The sequence below is a fragment of the Lepidochelys kempii genome, chromosome 21, assembly GCF_965140285.1.
Source record: "Lepidochelys kempii isolate rLepKem1 chromosome 21, rLepKem1.hap1, whole genome shotgun sequence".
Classification (NCBI taxonomy): Eukaryota; Metazoa; Chordata; order Testudines; family Cheloniidae; genus Lepidochelys; species Lepidochelys kempii.
The window spans coordinates 9,805,881-9,824,686 of NC_136400.1; the positions used below are offsets into that span (position 1 = coordinate 9,805,881).

At 51.6% G+C, this 18,806-nt stretch overlaps 1 protein-coding gene across 3 annotated transcripts in view; it reads left to right on the forward strand.

Annotated features, from left to right (window-relative positions):
• ITPR3 (inositol 1,4,5-trisphosphate receptor type 3) overlaps window positions 1-18,806 on the forward strand; it is an 81,554-nt gene that overhangs the window by 23,146 nt on the left and 39,602 nt on the right. For 2 of the 3 annotated variants that reach the window (XR_012155855.2, XM_073320289.2), the window contains exons 3-15: window positions 5,660-5,781; window positions 9,430-9,516; window positions 10,541-10,699; window positions 11,334-11,432; window positions 11,607-11,690; window positions 12,179-12,325; window positions 13,104-13,199; window positions 14,241-14,291; window positions 15,009-15,151; window positions 15,711-15,810; window positions 16,239-16,399; window positions 17,595-17,717; window positions 18,205-18,346. Coding sequence is in view for 2 of the 3 variants with exons in the window: in XM_073320289.2 (XP_073176390.1) it covers window positions 5,660-5,781; window positions 9,430-9,516; window positions 10,541-10,699; window positions 11,334-11,432; window positions 11,607-11,690; window positions 12,179-12,325; window positions 13,104-13,199; window positions 14,241-14,291; window positions 15,009-15,151; window positions 15,711-15,810; window positions 16,239-16,399; window positions 17,595-17,717; window positions 18,205-18,346 (1,514 nt within the window). In the remaining variant the exon portion in view is untranslated. The remainder of the gene's footprint in view (window positions 1-5,659; window positions 5,782-9,429; window positions 9,517-10,540; window positions 10,700-11,333; window positions 11,433-11,606; window positions 11,691-12,178; window positions 12,326-13,103; window positions 13,200-14,240; window positions 14,292-15,008; window positions 15,152-15,710; window positions 15,811-16,238; window positions 16,400-17,594; window positions 17,718-18,204; window positions 18,347-18,806) is intronic. The other variant, XM_073320290.2, reaches the window with a different exon arrangement.

Sequence of the window (18,806 nt, forward strand, 5' to 3'; positions counted from 1 at the left end):
ATGGTTCCTTGTCCTAACAGCCAGGAGAATCTCACTCCGTAGAGATGGGCGTGGATCAAAACCCTGGATCCAAACTCCTCCAGACTTTGAAGGTTCAGTTCTGGCCCAGCCCTTTTCTACTCCACAGCGAATCAGACTGTAGTGTTCAGCCCCTTGTTATAATGGCTAGGAAAGTAGCAGTCCCTTTTGATCTGTTGTAAATACATTTCACTGTGAAGGAGGAGGGGGAAAAAACCAAACAATGATCCTGATTGTGTGTTACTCCATTGTCACTCTTGGGCCAGGGACAAAGGGGGGCTTAAGGTGACTTTAAGCCCTCTTTGCTTTCTCTGCCTTCTGTGGCTGTGCAGGGCCCTACCTGGTGTAAGTTAGAATAACCTCAGGGCTGCTCTAACTCAGTGATTCTGAACCAGTGGTGCATGTACCCGTGGGGGTACACAGAGGCCTTCCAGGGGGGACATCAACTCATCCCAGGCATTTGCCTAGTTTTACAACAGGCTACATAAAAAGCACTTACAAAGTCAGTACAAACTAAAATTTCCTACAATGACTTGTTTATACGGCTCTATATACTATACGCTGAAATGTCAGTGCAATATTTATATTCCAATCGATTTATTGTATAATTATATGGTAAACATGAGAAAGTCAGCCATGTTTCAGGACTAGTGGGTGTGACACTTTTGTATTCTTAGGTCTGATTTTGTAAGCAAATAGTTTTGAAGTGAGGTGAAAGTTGGGGGTACGCAAGACAAATCAGACTCCTGCAAGGGTACAGTAGCCTGGAAAGGCTGAGAACCGCTGCTCTAAATGATGCCCTGCTTCCCATATGGGCCCCAGGAAGCGGCAAGTAGCCATAAAGCAGTGCATTCCGGCCATGCACTGATCCAAGCCCTGTATTGGGGTGCAGTGCTGGCATAGAGCCCTTACACCACATGGGGATTCTCGGGGAGGTGCTTCTGCCCCTTTTAAGACTCCTTGCTGCTGCCAGAGTGGCCTAAAGGGGCTGTCATGCAAGTGAGAATCCGGCCGATGGTTTGAAAAATATCGTGGGAGTCTCTCCCTCCAGCTGCCCCGAGGCTAGAAAGGCAGAGTTCAGCTGTGTAGTGTCTGGGCTGGCCAGGGCAACACATCCTTCTGAGTCCTGTTTGCTTGCTTTTTTGTGGTTCCCCCCTCCCATCCCCCCCGAGGCTCCTGTCAGAGGCACAGCCCCACGTTGAGACATGTTGGGACAAAGCAAACCAGGCGTTTAACTCCTCCACGGTGTTGGGCAGATGACAGTGTGTGTGTGTGTTTTTTTTTTAATGGACTTTTGTGTGGGGTGTAACAGACAGCGTAATTGCTGCGTGTGAGTATATGGAACAAGGACATGTGGGGCATGATTCTGCCCGGTGCTGGGTGCCGCCTGTCAGGTGCTATGCACACTCAGCATCCTGCAGGGGCTCAGCACCTCGCTGGATTGGCAAGGCCTGAAAAATTTCAGCAATGTATTCGCTCCTGTGCTCAACCTTTGGACTGGAAGATTCTGGTTCCTGCTCCGCAGGGGGTTTCTCCAGGTGTTTAAATTCAGTTCAGTTTAACCCCTGCCATGATCTACTTGAGAGCATGTGTGAGCTGCCCTGGGTTTGCTCTAAGGAGTGCAGTGGAGGGCAGTGGTGAAACTAACATAATGTTGGCTAAGAGCTTCCCCCAGCCTGCCACCATTAACTCTTCGCTCCCAGTGGGTTGGTGGGTGGAACAGTGGTTAGATCACAGGGCTGGGAGTCAAACACTAGACTTCAAATCCTGCCTTTGCTACAGGCTTTCTGGTTTCTGCATGATAGTGCGCAAGTCACTGTATCTCTCTGCTTTGGCGTCCCTGTCTGCAAAATGGGGATAATACTAAGATGGGCATGAGCTGCCATGTTCAGGAGAGCTGGGTGGGAAATAGTTTTCCTGGCCTGGGAATATTTTCAAGAGTTTTGCCCATCTCAAATCGGGATGGAAAGTTGAAATCTCAAATAGTCACAAACCGAAAAACTTGTTTGTTTGTTCTGGGTCAATCAAAATGTTTGTTCCTATTTTGACCTCTTTTTTTTTTTCTTTTTAAAAGTTTTTTTAGTCTAATTAGGTTTAATTTCAAAACATAAACCTGTTTTCCACTGGAAAATTGGATTTTTTTTGACTGCTTGGGAAGTACTGACAGTTTGGCGAATAGTTTTGGTCTCGGTAAATTGGCATTTTTTGACACAAAACCATTTTGCAGAAATGTTCTCGGCCAGGTCTAATGCTCAGCTCTTGATTGCAAATCCCCTGAGGTTGAGGAGCAGTTTGGATCCAGGGCTTTGATTTGGATCCATCTCTTAATAGCCGTACTGTCTCGGTGCCTACCTCATCAGGCTCCTTTGCAACCTCATTAACGAGGTAATGAAAGTGCTCTGAAATCCTTGGATAGAAGCCGGTGCGGGCTAACAGAGTCTTTCTCTCAGTAACCCTGTTATAACCACCACATTGTGGGGGAATGTAGGATACCATCAATATAACTCCAGGTCCGTGTAGGAGGTGGCAACACAGCCCTTTGATCTGGACTCAGAGATTCCCTGGCCATCTCCCCTAGAGTGGTATTTGGGGCCAGTCTTAAACCCAGTAGCCATCATGAGGGCAGGATAGAGCCACCCTGGAGTCCCATTCTAGTGGTACAGCATCACAAGGGCTCCTTGGCATGGGATATGCCATAAGCAAACAGACCTGTGAAATGAGACCTGAAACCTGGCTTCCTTCCAGAGGCATAGAGAACTGTGCCCTGTGCCTGTTCGTTTGTCGCTCCCAGGTAAATCAATACATGCTCACCAGCAACTCAGGACGGGAGCCAAGGATGGAAAATGATTTTTTTTCTTCTGTCTGAAGTTTCTGGACTGCTATTTCAGGAGCAACAAGGAAGATTGAGGCCTGTGATCTCTTCCTCCTCCAGCCCCTTCTGATCCAGATCAAAAATGCAGTCTCTGAGGCTATTTTCCAGGGGTATGACCTTGCTTTTTCAATTCACAAATCACGAATAGGGTGTCTGGATCATTGCATGGTCCCTTCCCTCACAAAAACACCTCTCAACACTGAACAGCATAGCGGAGTGGGGAGGCTGTAATGGAACGATCACACCTCTCTTGGGATCTATCTATCTAATGTTGTCAGATAATTCACACATTTGGGGAGCGAGGGTCAGACCCCTTGAACTTTGGCTCCCGAAACACAGGCCTTTACCCAATGAACTTAAAGACATTTTCATAGCTACTGGTACCAATAGTAAGTCTATTATCCTCTCTATGAGTATTCACTAGAGAGCAATATTGCACTTACACTAAGCCAGTGCGTTACATGACTTTGTCACACTTTGACAACTGCTAAAGGAGTAAAAAACTCCCACAGCTTCTGTGTCTGGGTGTCCTTCCTGCATGGTATACCCAGCCAAAGAGAGATGATGCACTTTGAAGCTGCATTTCATGGACCGAATGCTCAGTCACTCAGTATCCTGTGGGATTTCCTGGTGAATTCAGAGAACAGTTGACTTGATCGTCTTAACTGTGTTTTTTCTGGTTTTACTGCCAGTTTCTCTTGTACTTTATTCCAAATACAACAGAGGGAAAGAACCCAATTGTTTAGAACATTTCACATATGGTCTTCGTTAAGGGGCCGCACCTCTAAATCTTTGGGCTGGATTCTGCTGTCGGTTTCACCAGGGTAAATTCTGCGTGACTCCACATAATAGAAAGGAGTTAAGCTAGATTGCACTGCTGTAAACGACATCACAATCTCGTCTTTGGTGTTTGACTTGGCTCAGCATGTGTGCAGACCATGTTTTTGGCACAGTCAGAAGAGGTAATAACTGTGTGCAGATAGGTACGTATGTGCACAGTGACCTGTTTGAGGCAAGTGTCAAAGTTTTAGGGAAACCGAACCTGTGTTCCCCCTCCATGGTCCACCAAGGGCACCAGCTTAAAGGTTTCATCTCCCACCTGTCACCTCTCTTAGGTAGAGACCTGTGTCTCCCTCCCTCCTGACCGTGGTTGTTCCAGGCTGCGCAGTTCCCTGCCTATTCTGTGATATCCCTAGCAAGCCAGACTGGCTAAAAGGCCCTGCATCTGCACTTTGCTTTCCCAGTGCATTGCCTACAGTTATAAGTTACCACACAGCTCTTGCTAAGCAAGCACATTTATTCTTAAGGTGAAAGCATCACAGAAAAAACGTATTAAAAACAATGAAAGAAGCTGCATACATGCTAATAAGCTTAGCAGAGGTCACCCCAGTTCCAACCTTAGGCTCCAGTCGGTGTCAGTCCTTCAAACCCCACAACTGAGTTTTCCCCATGGTTATGGATTCATAACTGTCTCAGAATCAGTACCAGAACCAGGTGGGGCAGTTCAGCCATTTCTTTATACAGTTTGGGTCTTTACCTGGTTCTGGAGACAAGATCAATCAGCAGACAATGACCCTGTTCTCAGGGTGTCCCTTCCAAAGGCAGGTTTTGGGTATAACCAGAGTAGGGGAATTTGCATTCATCTCCCCTGAGGTATTCCCCAGGAAATCCACTTAACAGTTATTGTCCCAAAAGTCCATTCTTGTCTTGCACACTTTCAATATAGTCCTTTGAACTCTCAGGCCTCACATTACATCTCCACCCTAGAGAGGTTACCTACAATCCTAGCCCATGTTAATACAGAAACTTTGCATTTAATTCAATATACCCCAAAGAGAGTTAAACTTAATTCAGTAAGGTCTCCCCAAGGAAATTGCCATATCTGTCACAGCATGTACCTGGACTATCCCTGCAGAACACCCAGGTTGAAAATCTTACCAGTTTGTGTAGTAATTTCTGTTGAGAGCAAATAGATCTGAAAGTCGGGGAGCAGGTTAAACCACTGAGTCATCTCGCCAGTGACTCTCAACCTTTCCAGAGGACTGTCTCCTTTTTGGGAGTCTGATTTGTCTTGCGTATCCCCATGTTTCACCTCATTTAACATCTACTTTCTTAGAAATTTGGACATGAAAATACAAAAGTGACACAGCCACTAGTACTGAAAAATTGCTGACTTTCTTATTTTTACCACATCATTGTAAAATAAATCAGTTGGAATATAAATATTGTACTTCCATTGCAGTGTGTAGTATACAGAGCAGTATAAACAAGTCACTGCCCGTATGAAATTTTAATTTGAACTGGCTTCGCTAGTGCTTTTTATGTAGCCTGTTGTAAAACTAGGCAAATCTGTAAATGAGTTGACGTACCCCTGGAAGACCTCTGTGTACCTCCAGGGCTACGCATAGCCCTGGTTGAGGACCTCTCCTCTATACTTACCAGATTTGAAGCTGAGATACAATATATACAATAGATACAATACACCAGATACTCAGCTGGTGTAAATTGCCACCGTCCCACTGGCTTTCACCAGCTGAGGGTGTGGCCTCCGGAAATGGAATGGAGTGCCCTTAACTCCTTGCAAGATCAGGGTCTTCGCTCAGCAGTCCTGAAATGGGGACAGTGTCCCTACAGGCTTTGAACGTGACTAGCCTTATTCCCACACTGCCCAGCCACAGACGCAGGTTCCTATAGGGGATATGCCACTGACTGACCTGAGCATGTCCCTAGAGCGATACACTGTAACCCTTTGGCCTTCTGTCATTCTAGACTGTCTCTTCAAAGTATGTCCCATGAACCGCTACTCTGCCCAGAAGCAGTACTGGAAGGCCAAGCAAACCAAGCAGGACAAGGACAAGATTGCTGATCTGGTACTGCTGCAGAAACTCCAGGTGAGGCGAGCTCGGCCAGTGAGTGCCGGTGAAATTCCAGGCCACAATCCTTGCAGTGGGTGGCCGAACCATTGAGAGAACCTTAGTGACGGCAGATCCACTTAATGCAGTCCATGGCTGGCAGGGGCTGCCCTTGAAATATAGCAGTGCTCTCTGAGATGCATAAGGTTGCCCCCACTCTATTAGGATCTAAGCAACCTGGGAAATACTGCAAATAGGACTGATCCAAAGCCCACAGAAGTCAGACTGCTTTTCACTTTGGATAAGGCCCGCACTAACTGTTGCCAGTTGTCTTAAATGACTGTGTACATTTGTAAGGAGGATTAAAAGATTTTTTTAAGACCAGAAGGGACCATTAGATCATCTAGTCTGACCTCCTGTGTAACGCAGGCCAGAGAATTTCACCCAGTTACCCCTGTATTGAACCCAATACCTTGCGTTTCACTAAAGTGCATCTTCCAGAAAGGCATCCACTCTTGATTTGAAGGCATCAAGAGATGATCGCTATATTCTGCCCCATCTGTGCTGATAACATTACCTCGTGTACAGGCACCCTCTCTTTTCCTGCGTGGGTTAGAGAACAACTTCTAATATCAACAGATATGCTTGCCGTTAATGGAAGCAAATTTGCAACTGAATATAGTCAGAGCACTGGCAGACTGTGTGTGTGTGTGTGTCATGTCCTCTGTTAAATGTTTCTGATTTGAGTCCTGATCTCATTTAGTACCAAAGAACTTACACAACTTCGTGCTCCGCCCCTTCTGCCCTCTCAGCATAACGTGTGTGTACACCATATTAAAATCTACACCTATATTTGTAAGCCAGTAGGTATCCCTGGACTAGGAAGGAGTTTTATGCAATGTACTACCCACACTGGCTCCAGGTTGAAGCCCCTTGTAGATCCCAGGACAGAGCTGGCATTCAAGGTTGTATTTATCCAAGTCCCCAGCTAGGTTTAAACCATCTTTCAACCAGAGGAAATAATTTCCTGAAATAGTAGCAGCCCAGAAATAAAGAGCGGAAATCCAGGCCTGGCATTCTGTCTGCAGTGGTCTGAAATGTGCTAAGTTTAGTTGCCAGATGTAGGGGCCTTTTGTGTCTCTTTTTGTGGAGGTTTTTGAGGAATTTAATATTTATAAGCGTCTCACTTTGCTAGTCGCAACGAGAGACGTGAGGCGCAGACAGGTGCTATGCACGATTTCCCTTCTGCAGCTGTGCGGATGCTCCCCGCATCCTGCCCTGCAGCTCCCTGCTATTCCAGTCCCACTATCTGCCTCCCCACAGCAGCTGCTGCTCAGTGAAGACTTGTCACCTCCCTACGGATAGCCCCCAAGAAGCGGCTGTCCGGGCTCGCTCACACTTAAAACACTCCAGCAGCACAGCTACGCCTCTGCAGCGCTTGAGTGTAGACCCTACCACCCCGTCGGCGTAGCTAATCTTCCTCCCCGAGGGGCAGTAGCTAGGTTGATGGAAGAATTCTTCCAGCAATTTAGCGCTACCTACACAGGGATTTAGGTCGGTTTAACCACGCTGCTCGGGGTGGGGGTGGATTTTTCACACCCCTGACCAACATTGTTAAATGGACCTCATTGTCTAGCGTTGACCAGGCTTCAGTCTCACCTGGTGGTTTTGTGACAAGGACAAATAGTTTGTAAGAAACCCGCTGGGAGCATCGAACTCCTTTCCCGCCTGGGAGCTCTGTCCATTTGAGACACACTGGAGCCAGACCCCCAGATCTGAACAGCCTGGGATTCATGGGGGGGGAATTGGATTTCATGCCACACGGTGCTGCAGACAATGAGCTCTCAGAAGCAGCCCTGGTGCAATGGGTTGTACTTTTTCTCTTTCTTGCATCCCTGGACCCGTTTCAATGGGTTGCTCTTTTCCAAGCTGCCTGTAAATCCACCCTGGGGGCTGCTGGGTGTGGACATCTGCTTATTTTCCTTACAGTTCCTTTTTGCAGCCCTGGTTTCTGCTGAGCCCCGGGGTCCCGTCCAAACCGGGCATGCTCAGGCTCCCACTCCCCCATCGCTGGAGTGGCAACAGAGGCAAATGTTTATCCAGAGATTCCGAGGGATTAGGGATTAATTAAAGAAAAATAGCAGCAATGTTTTAAAGAGCTTTTAATTGTCAGTGAAGCGGCCTGAAAGCAGCAGCGTCTGCCAAGGCCAATTTGCAGTTGTGGCCCTGCCTGCTTGGGTAATTGTTTTCAACTTTTGCTTTTAAGGGACTGACTCATGGCAAGGGAGGTTTCCAGCCCTGGATCTTCTGTCTGTTCCATTCTCAGCAGCTTGGGGCTCCTTTTCCCCTTCCCCCAGCTTCCTTCCTGTCCTTTGCCAGGAGGATACCGATGTGAACAGCAATCTCACCAACATTCATTTCCCCTCTCTCCTGAGTGACCCGGGGAGAAGGTGGAGACCCGCTGGGCTGACCGGTGTTGTGCAATCTGGTTTAGGAATAGAAGAGTAGATGGGAAAGGCACGGGTTCTCCCATCCCCCTTACCCTGCTGCAGTTGCAAGAATTCAGTGGAGTGTGTCTTGAACCCAGTGAACCACCCGCAAAATCACCCTGTAGCAATCCCCGGCTACCGAGAACTTTATGGACATTGGCTGTGAGTCATCTGCATAGACTTCATAGCCATAAGTTAGGGACCTTTCACTCCTCGAACCACCGGCTGTAAGCATAGCCTCTGCTAGAACAATCTTGGCTAACTGGTAGCCCTAGGGCATACATAGGTCCTGTAAGCTGCCCTGGGCTGGACAATTTGACAGCCTGGCATTCAATCCAGGAGAGACGCTGCTGATGTAGTCGGACCCCAATACTCCCCGTATAAATATGCCCTGACGGAGAATTCATTCCTCGCTCCATATATTCAACAGTAACTTTCCTGTTCAACACACCACGAAGAGGCATGGATAACGCATGTGGTTTTGGGGAGACAGTCTGGCTGGCCTATTCCAGGGCATCTCAGAGCGGGCAGTTGGCCACTCCAGCATCTTTCTCCCAGCTTCCTGGTTACTACGGGGCCATCTCCAGCTAGCGAGTCAGAACATGCAGCCTCCTGTGTGCAGTAACTGCCAGTGTTTCGAGGAGAGCTGGCCCTGGTAACTGCTGGGGACCTCCCGAATCCTGGGGCCTCCCAGCACCAGCAGGGTTTCAAGTGGAGGCAGTTTGCGCAGTCCCGTGCAAAGGCACGCACTCCCTTGTTTTCATGTTCACAGTAAGACCTGGAGCCAACCTGCCCAGAAGACTGGGACCCACTTTTTTCCAAGGCGCCCTCTGATTTGGGGTGCATCGGTTTCTGGGTGTCCAGTTGGAGTCCCCTAGGCCCTGATTCTCAGAGCTGCTGAGCACCCACGGCTCCCACCGCCTTCAAGCAGAGCTGCTCTGGCCACTCCGAGTTGTCTCAGGTCGAGCACCCAGACACTGAGGCAGCCCAAATCCCAGGCCGCTTTATGAAACGTGGCCCCAAGCCTGGGAGCTTGCCCGTGGCCATCGAGGGGGAGGGGATCCAGAAGTAGATCGCAAGCCTGGCCTCCCCCTGTGGCTGGCGTGAAGCTTCCCTCGTTACCCCGTGTTCCTCCCCCACGCGCCCCAACGGGAGGTGGCTGCAGCTCACCGGGCCCTGCTCTGTGTTTTGCGGACAGCATGCGGCGCAGATGGAGCAGAAGCAGAACGATACGGAGAATAAGAAGGTGCACGGGGACGTGGTGAAGTACGGCAGCGTCATCCAGGTATGGGCCGCGAGCACTCCCCTCCCTTGGGCTCAGCATTGCCGGCAGCTCTGGGCTATAGCTCACGGCATGGCCTCTTATCTCCTCCCTGGATGTCCAGGGATAGGGTCTGAAGCAACCTACACAGCTGCCTGATTGCTTCTCCTGTGAACTCAAGAGTTCGTTTTAGTAGGAGCATCTAGGCAATAGCTAATGGAGGGTGTTTCATTGCAGTGTAGACCCAGTAAACCATCAGTATCCAGATTCAGTCCCCAGCTGGGGTGTAGCTAAAGACTGGTCCATTCCCAGCCAGAGACTGGACAGCTTTCTGCCTGTTCGATGTGAAGGGGTTTGGGTGGCTGGTGGTGAATTGCTAAGACCCTGCAGGCTGTGGGTTAGCGGATGGGCGCACCAGGATGTGACATAGCACTGGAGTAAATTCTCACCCATCGGTGGGCTCCATTGAAGGGGCAGCTGGAAACGCACCCCTTGGAACGCAGGGGGCCCTATGCAGTGCTATGGCTTCTGTAACAGCAGCCCGGCCCGGTCTGCTTGTGCAGGAAGTGAGGGTGCAGGCGAGTATTAGCAGGCAAGTAAAACACTTGCTTTGGCGTACAGCCTTGGCCCTGCACCCACGGGACCCTGTGATTGTTTGTCACCTGGCAGTTACCTTTGTTTGAGGGCTGCTGCTGGCAGGTTAGATTTTGGCGTACAACTACTCAACTCCATGAGACCTGAAAGCCTCGGGCCACCCCGTAACTTGGGCCTTGGGGTAATGCACAGAACCAAGGCAGCAAGCCAGGCTGGAGGACCAGGCAAAAGCCAAAGGCAGTGTGGGCAGACCAGGCCTTCCTCGTGCAGTGTCCCTTGTGGTGGAGAAGAGACAGGGCTCTGCAGTAGTGGATAGAAAGGAGGAGGCTTCTGTGAGTCTCTCTCGCTCCCAGCCTGTGCTTCCTGGCGTCACCATGCAGGGGCTCCCTAATTCCCCGCCTGGCCTAAGGTGCTGTAGAGGGGACTGGGGATGCCACTGTGTTTGGCTTTCCAGCTTCTCCACATGAAGAGTAACAAGTACCTGACAGTGAACAAACGTCTCCCCGCCCTGCTGGAGAAGAACGCCATGAGGGTGACGCTGGATGCGACGGGCAACGAGGGCTCCTGGCTCTTCATCCAGCCCTTCTGGAAACTGAGGAGCAACGGGGATAATGTGAGTATGGTGGGGAGGCGGAAACCGAGGTGGGAAGGCTCCGGGGTTGGGGGGTCGTACTCGGTGATCAGTGTGGCAGCTGGGGAAACTGAGGCAGTAAGGGTTAAGTGGCCTGCCCAAGGTGAGTGGCAGAGCCAGGGATAGAATCCAGGAGTCCTGACTCCTGGTCTCCAGCCCTGACCACTAGGCCATGCTCCCTCCTGCTGCTTCAGCTCAGGTCCACTACAGGATGGATTGGGGGGTAGTGGAGCAATTCAGTGTCCTCTAGGATTCAGGGGCTCAACTGTCACTCTCAAGCAGATGAGGGTGGAGCAGAGGGGACACACCCTGTTTCTCAGCCCGCCCCCCAAAGGCCAGCCTGTTCGTGCAACAATGCTGATGGCGCATTCCCAGATAGGGAGAGTCTCTTTTCTGCATCCTGGTTGCAGATCCCAGTGAGTAGAGAGAGGCTCTCAGAATAAAGGTGATGGGGGCTGGTGGAGGATCCTGAGGGCGGCAGGACCATGCTCAGGGGCAAGACTTCCACATCAGCAACCACGAAAGAGACATGCAGGCAGCGTGCCCAGGGCTCATCCCTCTGCAGAGTCCCCATGTTCATGCTCTCACCCCCCCTCTCTCTAATTCTCCTCCCCAGGTAGTCGTGGGAGACAAAGTGATCCTGAACCCTGTGAACGCCGGGCAGCCACTGCATGCCAGCAACTACGAGCTTGCCGACAATGCCGGCTGCAAAGAGGTACCAAGAACAGGGAGGAGGGAAGGGTTCGAGTCCACTGTAGGGATTCTGTGGGAGGGCTAGTAGTCACGATGCTCGTGTCTGGATCTGAACTTCTTTAGCGCTTGTTTGGAACCAATCTGTTTTGTTTCAGGCCCGTCACTAGCATCTCAATCTCTCTGTCTTTTTTCCCAGGTGAACTCGGTCAATTGCAACACCAGCTGGAAAATCAACCTGTTCATGCAGTTCCGGGACCACATGGAGGAAGTGCTGAAAGGGGTAATGAACGAGCATCCGTTCTTCATGCCAGAGCTGCTGGATAGGGATTCCGTTGTGCTAGGTGCTGTACAAACACGGCGAGAGAGACAGCCCAGCCCCTGTGACTATCAATCTGAATTTTCTTTGCCAGTCTGTACCAACACAGGGTACAGAAGCTCTGCTTCTTCAAGAGGAAAAACCTGCACTTTCACCCATCACGCCACCTAGTGAAGTGGGGGGAGGAAATGGTAAGGGGCAGTAGGGCGTCTGGATGCAATTGCCCTGCTGAGCATGCCACCGGTATGGCTGCCTGAATCCCAAAGACTCTCTGCAGGACGACAGCCCTGCCCAAAGGCGGTTGAGCTTGATTGGCCCATGAGTGCATGTATTATCTCTGAAGCTTAGGGAAGGGGTGTCCACGGAACCAGCAGATCGAAAGGTGCCATCCCTGTGCGTGTGTCTTGTGAGTACCTCCCTCGTAACCTCCTCTCTGTGTCCCTGGTTGGCAGGGGGATGTGGTGAGGCTGTTCCATGCCGAGCAGGAGAAGTTTCTCACCTGCGACGAGTACAAGGCCAAAATCCACGTCTTCCTCCGTACCACCCTGAGGCAATCTGCCACATCTGCCACCAGCTCCAATGCACTGTGGGAAGTCGAGGTGAGCACCAGGGGTAGCACGGTTGCAGAAGAGCGTGTCGGCGCTCTCTAGTGGCTGGTGTGCACAGAGGATAACAGCCTACTACTGCAGACAGCTGATGGCAGCTCAGGTGGTAGAGGAGAGGGGTGTGTTTTTTGGTGCAGACGGTCCCAGCTTCCAGCCCTGCTGGTGACCCACGCCGGGGTAGCATGAGGCTGGAGTCTGACAGGTGACTCTGCGGTTTGCTGAGTTCATGCTTTCGTAGTGGATGCTTTGACAGACTGAATGGCTGTTTCTGTACGTTTCGGGCCTAGACACTCTGCCTGAGCTGCTCGTCAAACGCTGCCCCTTAGCAACGCAGCCATAGCCCGGTGGCTGCAGCACTGCCCACTGAAAAGGGGCGGTTAATCGCTGCACAGAGCTAACAATAGGCCCAGAGCAGAGCCCGGGATGTACTCCGTGACCTCCAAGAGGGTTCAAATTGTTCCTGTCGCCTGCTGGAAGCCATGTCCGCCCTGGGGTGTCCCCGACACATCCACCGCACCTGACCCACCTCAGAGCTATTCTAGGTACTTAGGCTCTGAGCACCTCACTCCCTTTCATGCATTTCCCCTCACAGCGCCCCTGCAAGGCAGGGCAGGGCGGTTATCCCCAGTTTACAGGCGGGAAACTGAGGCACAGAGAGGCTAAGTGACTTCCCAAGGTCTGTAGTGGAGCAGGGAATTCAGCGTGGTCTCCCAGGTCCCAGGCTAGCACCCTAAACCCTGGATCCTCCTTTCTCTCCCCGCGTGCCTTTCAGGTGGTCCATCACGATCCCTGCCGAGGTGGAGCCGGGCATTGGAACGGCCTGTACCGCTTCAAGCATCTCGCCACTGGGAACTACCTGGCCGCAGAGGTAAGAGCGGCAGAGGGGGCTGGATGGAGACGGCCGGCTCCTGCTGCCATCGAGGTCTTGCAATCCCTTGCAAAGGGGCTGCAATCTTGCCTGTAATGCAGAGCAGCGACTGCTCTCCGCAGGGCCACATTCTGCATGGGGGCCCTGCATATTTTCCTTGGGGTGGAAACTGACCTTAATCTAGTTTATAGGGAGCTTTGAGAATCTTTTGCCTGGGAGGCTCATTGCCCGTGCTGATGGGAGGGTCTGCAGCTCCCTTCCAGTTCCTCCTTGCTTATAGGAGGCAGAGACGCCAAGACTTGGGCCTGGGGCCATGAACAACATTGCTGTTTGCCCATTTGCCATGCTAGGATATGCCCAGCAAAAAGCCCCCAGAGCTGGCACGCACTTGTCAAACTTGCTCTTCACGTTCTCCCTTTCCGCTTGGCCTGCGGCACGCACAGCCCAGCAGGCTGAGCTGTCCTTTATTTGCTCATCCTGGGCCAAGCTCTACAGTCAATCCTTTCACCACAACCCCGTTGCTCTGACAAAAAGGAATTTGGCCAGCCATGCTTAACTCTTTTTTTTCTGACTCCTGACCAAATTCAGCTCTTGCTCGCCTTCTAGGGCATTTGCAGATTTCAGGGCCAGAATGATCAGATCTACTCCAGTGGTTTTCAACTTTTTAAACTTTGTGGACCACTGAAAAATTTCAAATGGAGGTGCCGACCCCTTTGGAAATCTAAGACAGAGTCTGTGGATCCCCAGGGTTCCATGGACCACAGGTTGAAAACCACCGACCTAGTCTGACCTCCTCCATAACACAGGCCAGAAAACGTCATCCACCCATTCCTGCCTTGAGCCCACATTGTGCGGTGAAGGCTAGAACCTATATTTTAGAGCGAGACATCCAAGAAAGACTTATCTGGCATGTCTCCGTTGAGTCAGTGGAAGAAAGAGCAGGTGACAAACCTCCTTGCTTGGAATTTGAAAGGGTCAGAGTCAACGGCCCAACTTGCGTGTTTATGTTGTTATTTATTTAATATTTCTTTCACTTTGTAGGAAAACCCAAGTTACAAAGGAGATGCCGCCGATCCCAAGTCTGCATCCATGGTGAGCTTTGAGATGTGTTCTGCTTGGCTAGTGGCTGAGCGGCTGCTGCTCTCTGGGCCTGGAAGTAATTTCCTTGCTCGTCCACTTAGACTCTCTGACTGGCTGTTGAGAACACAGGGAATCGGCACCGTAACAGAACGGGCCATTGGCCCAGCTAGGGAGGGAGCAGGTGCAGTTAGATTCAGGGAAACCACAGCAGCTGGTGCTCAGGGTGACACTGGAGCGGCATCGTGCTCTGGTGGATGTGATGCTCCTGGCAGTACTGGAAGGCTGCCTTGCTCAGTGTACCTGTTCTATGAGGCATCTCCATGTAGCACACTGGCCAAGTGTCCCGAGTGCACCCCCGGCAGGTGTTCGTACATCTGGTTGGAATCGAATGGCCTGGAGGGTTCGCACAGCCCAGAGCGCGCTGGAAGGGCATACAGATGAGGTGGAGGTAGAAGAGAGACGACTTCCTAGCCCTGTGGCAGAGGGGTTCTTTTACCCTGTTTACCAAGTGTCTTCGGGAAGGTGGAGTTGGTCCTGTAGGTCCACTGGTGCATGCCACCCCTCTTCTCATGTGTTTTCATGCTGCAAGACCCCAGCCCAGGTTCTTGGGAGCTTCTGCTGTGTCTCGAGACTGACCCGCCTTCCCCCTAGAGTACGCATGCATGCGGGAGCTTGGTACCGCATCCAACCGCTTGGTACCACACTCCATAGCTGCTTCCCTTGCTGCAGGGCGGGACCATTCGCTCCAGCCGGAGGAAAACGGGGGAGAAGATCAAATACCGGCTGGTGGCCGTGCCCCACGGGAATGACATTGCCTCCCTCTTTGAGTTGGACCCTACCACGCTGCAGAAGACGGATTCCTTTGTCCCTCGGTATGCGGGAACGCCTGGGCCCACTGTGAAACCTCACCGGTTCAGTCGGCTTCATGGCCTGGTGGGAATTCAGAGCTAGTTCGCCAGTTGGGCGCAGTCTCATGGAGGTTGGGCTGCTTTAGAAGGGGGGAGGATTTGGGGTCAAGGAAGGGAACATGGAGTAGCAGTCACACAACCTGAAAGCCTAGCACTGAAACCTGGTCCACTCTTGCAAGGGGGGACCTCTAAGGAAAAGTGTAAGTGGCCCTGTTCTCTCCAAGTCAGTGCTGAGCCAGCACGCTGGTGGGAGCTGCGTGGCTGGAGTTGCTGTGTGTTGGAAAACCAGTAGCGCAACCATGGGGTCCTGGCCCAATTCCCGCTTGGGTGACTGTGTCGACTCCCCTAATTCCCCTGCAGGAACTGGTGCAGAATGACCGTCGTGTCCCACCCCAGAGGTGGCTGCATTTCAGCACGGGGAGGTTTTGACGTGATTCCCACCTGCGCATCTGGAAAGTGCTTCCGGGCCTTTCTGGATGGAAAGCGCGATAGGAACACGGAACCTTCATTGTACCGATTTCAGGAACTCCTACGTGAGGCTGCGCCACCTCTGTACGAACACTTGGATCCAGAGCACTGACGTGCCCATTGACATCGATGAAGAGAGACCCATTCGTCTCATGGTACGTCCCATGCTTGGTCACAGCTTGGCTGCAGGGTCTAATGAGCTCTTAGAATTCAGAGTTCATGTCCCTGTAGGTTCTTGAGCATCATCAGGAGGACCAAAGCAACCTAGAACCCGACCAAAGCAACCTAGAACCCAGCCAAAACAACCTAGAACCCAACTCATCTGTCCAGTGCAATAGCTGATAGTAGCCACGAGGTAGGGATGGGGTCGGGTGGCTCATTCATCCCACCATGGTTGGAGTACCGGTGCTGTGATGGTGGTGGTAAATAGCAGTGCGGAAGGGAGGGGTTGTACCCGGAGCCCAGCGTTGAAGTGGGTGAAGTGTTGAGAAAGGTGTCCATGTGTGTCTGACCCTGCGGCAGATGCGGTCGCTGGAGCTGAAGCGGGTTTTGGTGAGGGGTGACACGGGGTTCTCTCTTTCAGCTCGGCACCTGCCCCACCAAGGAGGACAAAGAAGCTTTCGCCATTGTCTCTGTGCCAGTGTCAGAAATCCGGGACCTGGATTTTGCCAACGATGCCAGCTCCATGCTGGCCAACGTGGTGGAGAAGATGAACGAGGGCTTCATCAGCCAGAATGACCGCAGGTAACAAACCCAACCATGCTCCTGACCATTGGCCAAGCAAAGCCAGGCCCACGCTCAACGCGAAGGCATCTCTCTGCCTGTCTGTAACACGGTGACTTTTGAACATTGCATTTGATGAGTCTCAGGGAGCATCCGAGGCTCCAGTGTGCTGAGCCCTGTGGATTTTGGTGAAACCCAGGAAAGCCTGATATCCACTCAGATCACAGTTTTGTCATGCCAGATATAGGGGTGAGGCCGTCGCCTTCCAGATGCCTGTGGGAGGTGAACAGAGTCACTCTGGGTGCAGGGGTGAGGCAGTGAGCACCAAGTTGGGGGTAGACTTAGGGTGCCAGAGATCTTCCTCTGCCTGCAGTACCAAATGGACACTCTGGGGGCCTGACTTGGTGGAAGTCAGTTAGGTGGGTCCTCCAGGCAGGCTCCCTAGTCTCCATTCCAACTGAGATCACCCCCAGCCAGGCATCTCCGCCCCCAACACTGGCCAGGCCTCTCGCCCTCAGCTGATCTTATCACCCCTACTGTGGCCAGGCCTCCCCCTTCCCCACCCCCAGTATCCTGACCAAATGGTCACTAGGGATGTGGGGGTGTAAAGGGCCTGGCTGGATATCCAGCCTACAATAAGCAAGGAAGCATGCAGTCCTACTGCTAGAATGCAGCATGTCCTCCGATGCAGGGGGCAGCAGGACAGAGTCCGTGGGCCGGGCCATATCTCTGTTACTCATGGCACAGCATGGCTCTCGGCCTAGAGCATTGTGCCAGCACCATCGTGCTTCCCTGCCAGTGGCCTGATTACAAGCCTGCTCCTCCCCAGGGACGCAGCAAGGAAATCCGATTGCGTGTGTCGGGCCCCTCCTTTGCAACAAGAGAAATAAATGAGGAGCTGGGAGGTGGCCCTGAGATAGCGCCAGGTTAGTTAGTCGTGGTGTTATTTATAGGCGGGTGGGTTCTTGGCATTTCCTAAGCAAAACACAGCGATACGGTGACGCAGATAGACTAAGCCACTTCCCCTTTGCCACCCCTCCACCAGAAGACAAGCTGAGTCCCTTGGGCTACGGTGCGCCAGAGACTTGCCTGAAGGGCTTTGTCTTGTGGAAGAGAACCAGGGTTCTGACCACTCATGATGATCAAACTCTTGACTGTTCACAAGTGTGAGGATATTAGTCCTGTTGTCCAAGCCAAATTCTTTATGTACTTTTAGTTTGAATACACATGAGAACATAAGAACGGCCAGACTGGGTCAGACCAAAGGTCCATCTAGCCCAGTAACCTGTCTGCCAACAGTGGCCAATGCCAGGTGCCCCAGAGGGAATGAACAGAACAGGTAATGATCAAGGGATCCATCCTCTGTCGCCTATTCCCAGCTTCTGGCAGTCAAAGGCTAGGGACACCCAAAGCATGAGGTTGCATCTATGACCATCTTGGTTAATAGCCATTGATGGACCTATCCTCCAGGAACTTATCTAATTCTTTTTCTGATTCTACACAATTATAAGGGGTCTAAACCCTCATGCTTCAGGGCATAAACCAAGCTCTAAGAGGTCAGGGAATAAATTCCCCATGGACATTATGGGGGTCAAATTCTCTCCTGCACAGAGGCCCGATACATGTTCTACATACTGCATAAGTTCCTCAAAACCCAACTTGGGTCTCATTAGTTTTGTATGAACCACCCAACATTGGGGGTTGGTTTGGAGACTAGGAGCGGTTCTAGGCTGCTCTCTGGTTATTAACCCTCCCATTGCTGAGGTCCCAGGTGGCATGGATGCACCCGCTGCCAATAATGATGTTGCGTGCTGCCCGCTTTGCAGGTTTGTGATCCAGCTGCTGGAGGACCTGGTGTTTTTCGTCAGCGACGTTCCCAACAACGGGCAGAATGTGTTGGACATCATGGTGACCAAACCCAACCGGGAGAGGCAGAAACTCATGCGGGAGCAGAACATCCTGAAACAGGTGAGCAGGATGGGAGAGGAGGGACACACAGGGACAAGGATTTGGGTTTGAACCAAAGTGATTCAGCCACTGAACCCTCACTGAGCCGTGGGGAAAACGTGGGCTGGGGAACGGGAATTTGGGGACAGGCTGGTCAGAGAGAGACTGGAGAATTGTGGACTGTGCGTCTGTGAAGCCAGCTTGTATTCTTCAGGGGCATTTTTATAGAGTTATTGTTAGAAGCTATACATAGTTGGGGGTGAGGGGCAAATTTGGTCAATTGAAAGGTCATTAAAATAAGGGGCTCTTAGAAATTGACCAGAGGACAGGCATACTTGGTGCTGGTGTCATGAAAGCTGTCCTCTTCCATCTCGGATGCCGATCAGTCCTGACCTGCAGCTCCCCACGGCTATCAGTCTGTGCCCCACAGGCAGCTCTGCTGACACTCATCAAACGAGACCTGCAGCCCCTGCTCTTATTC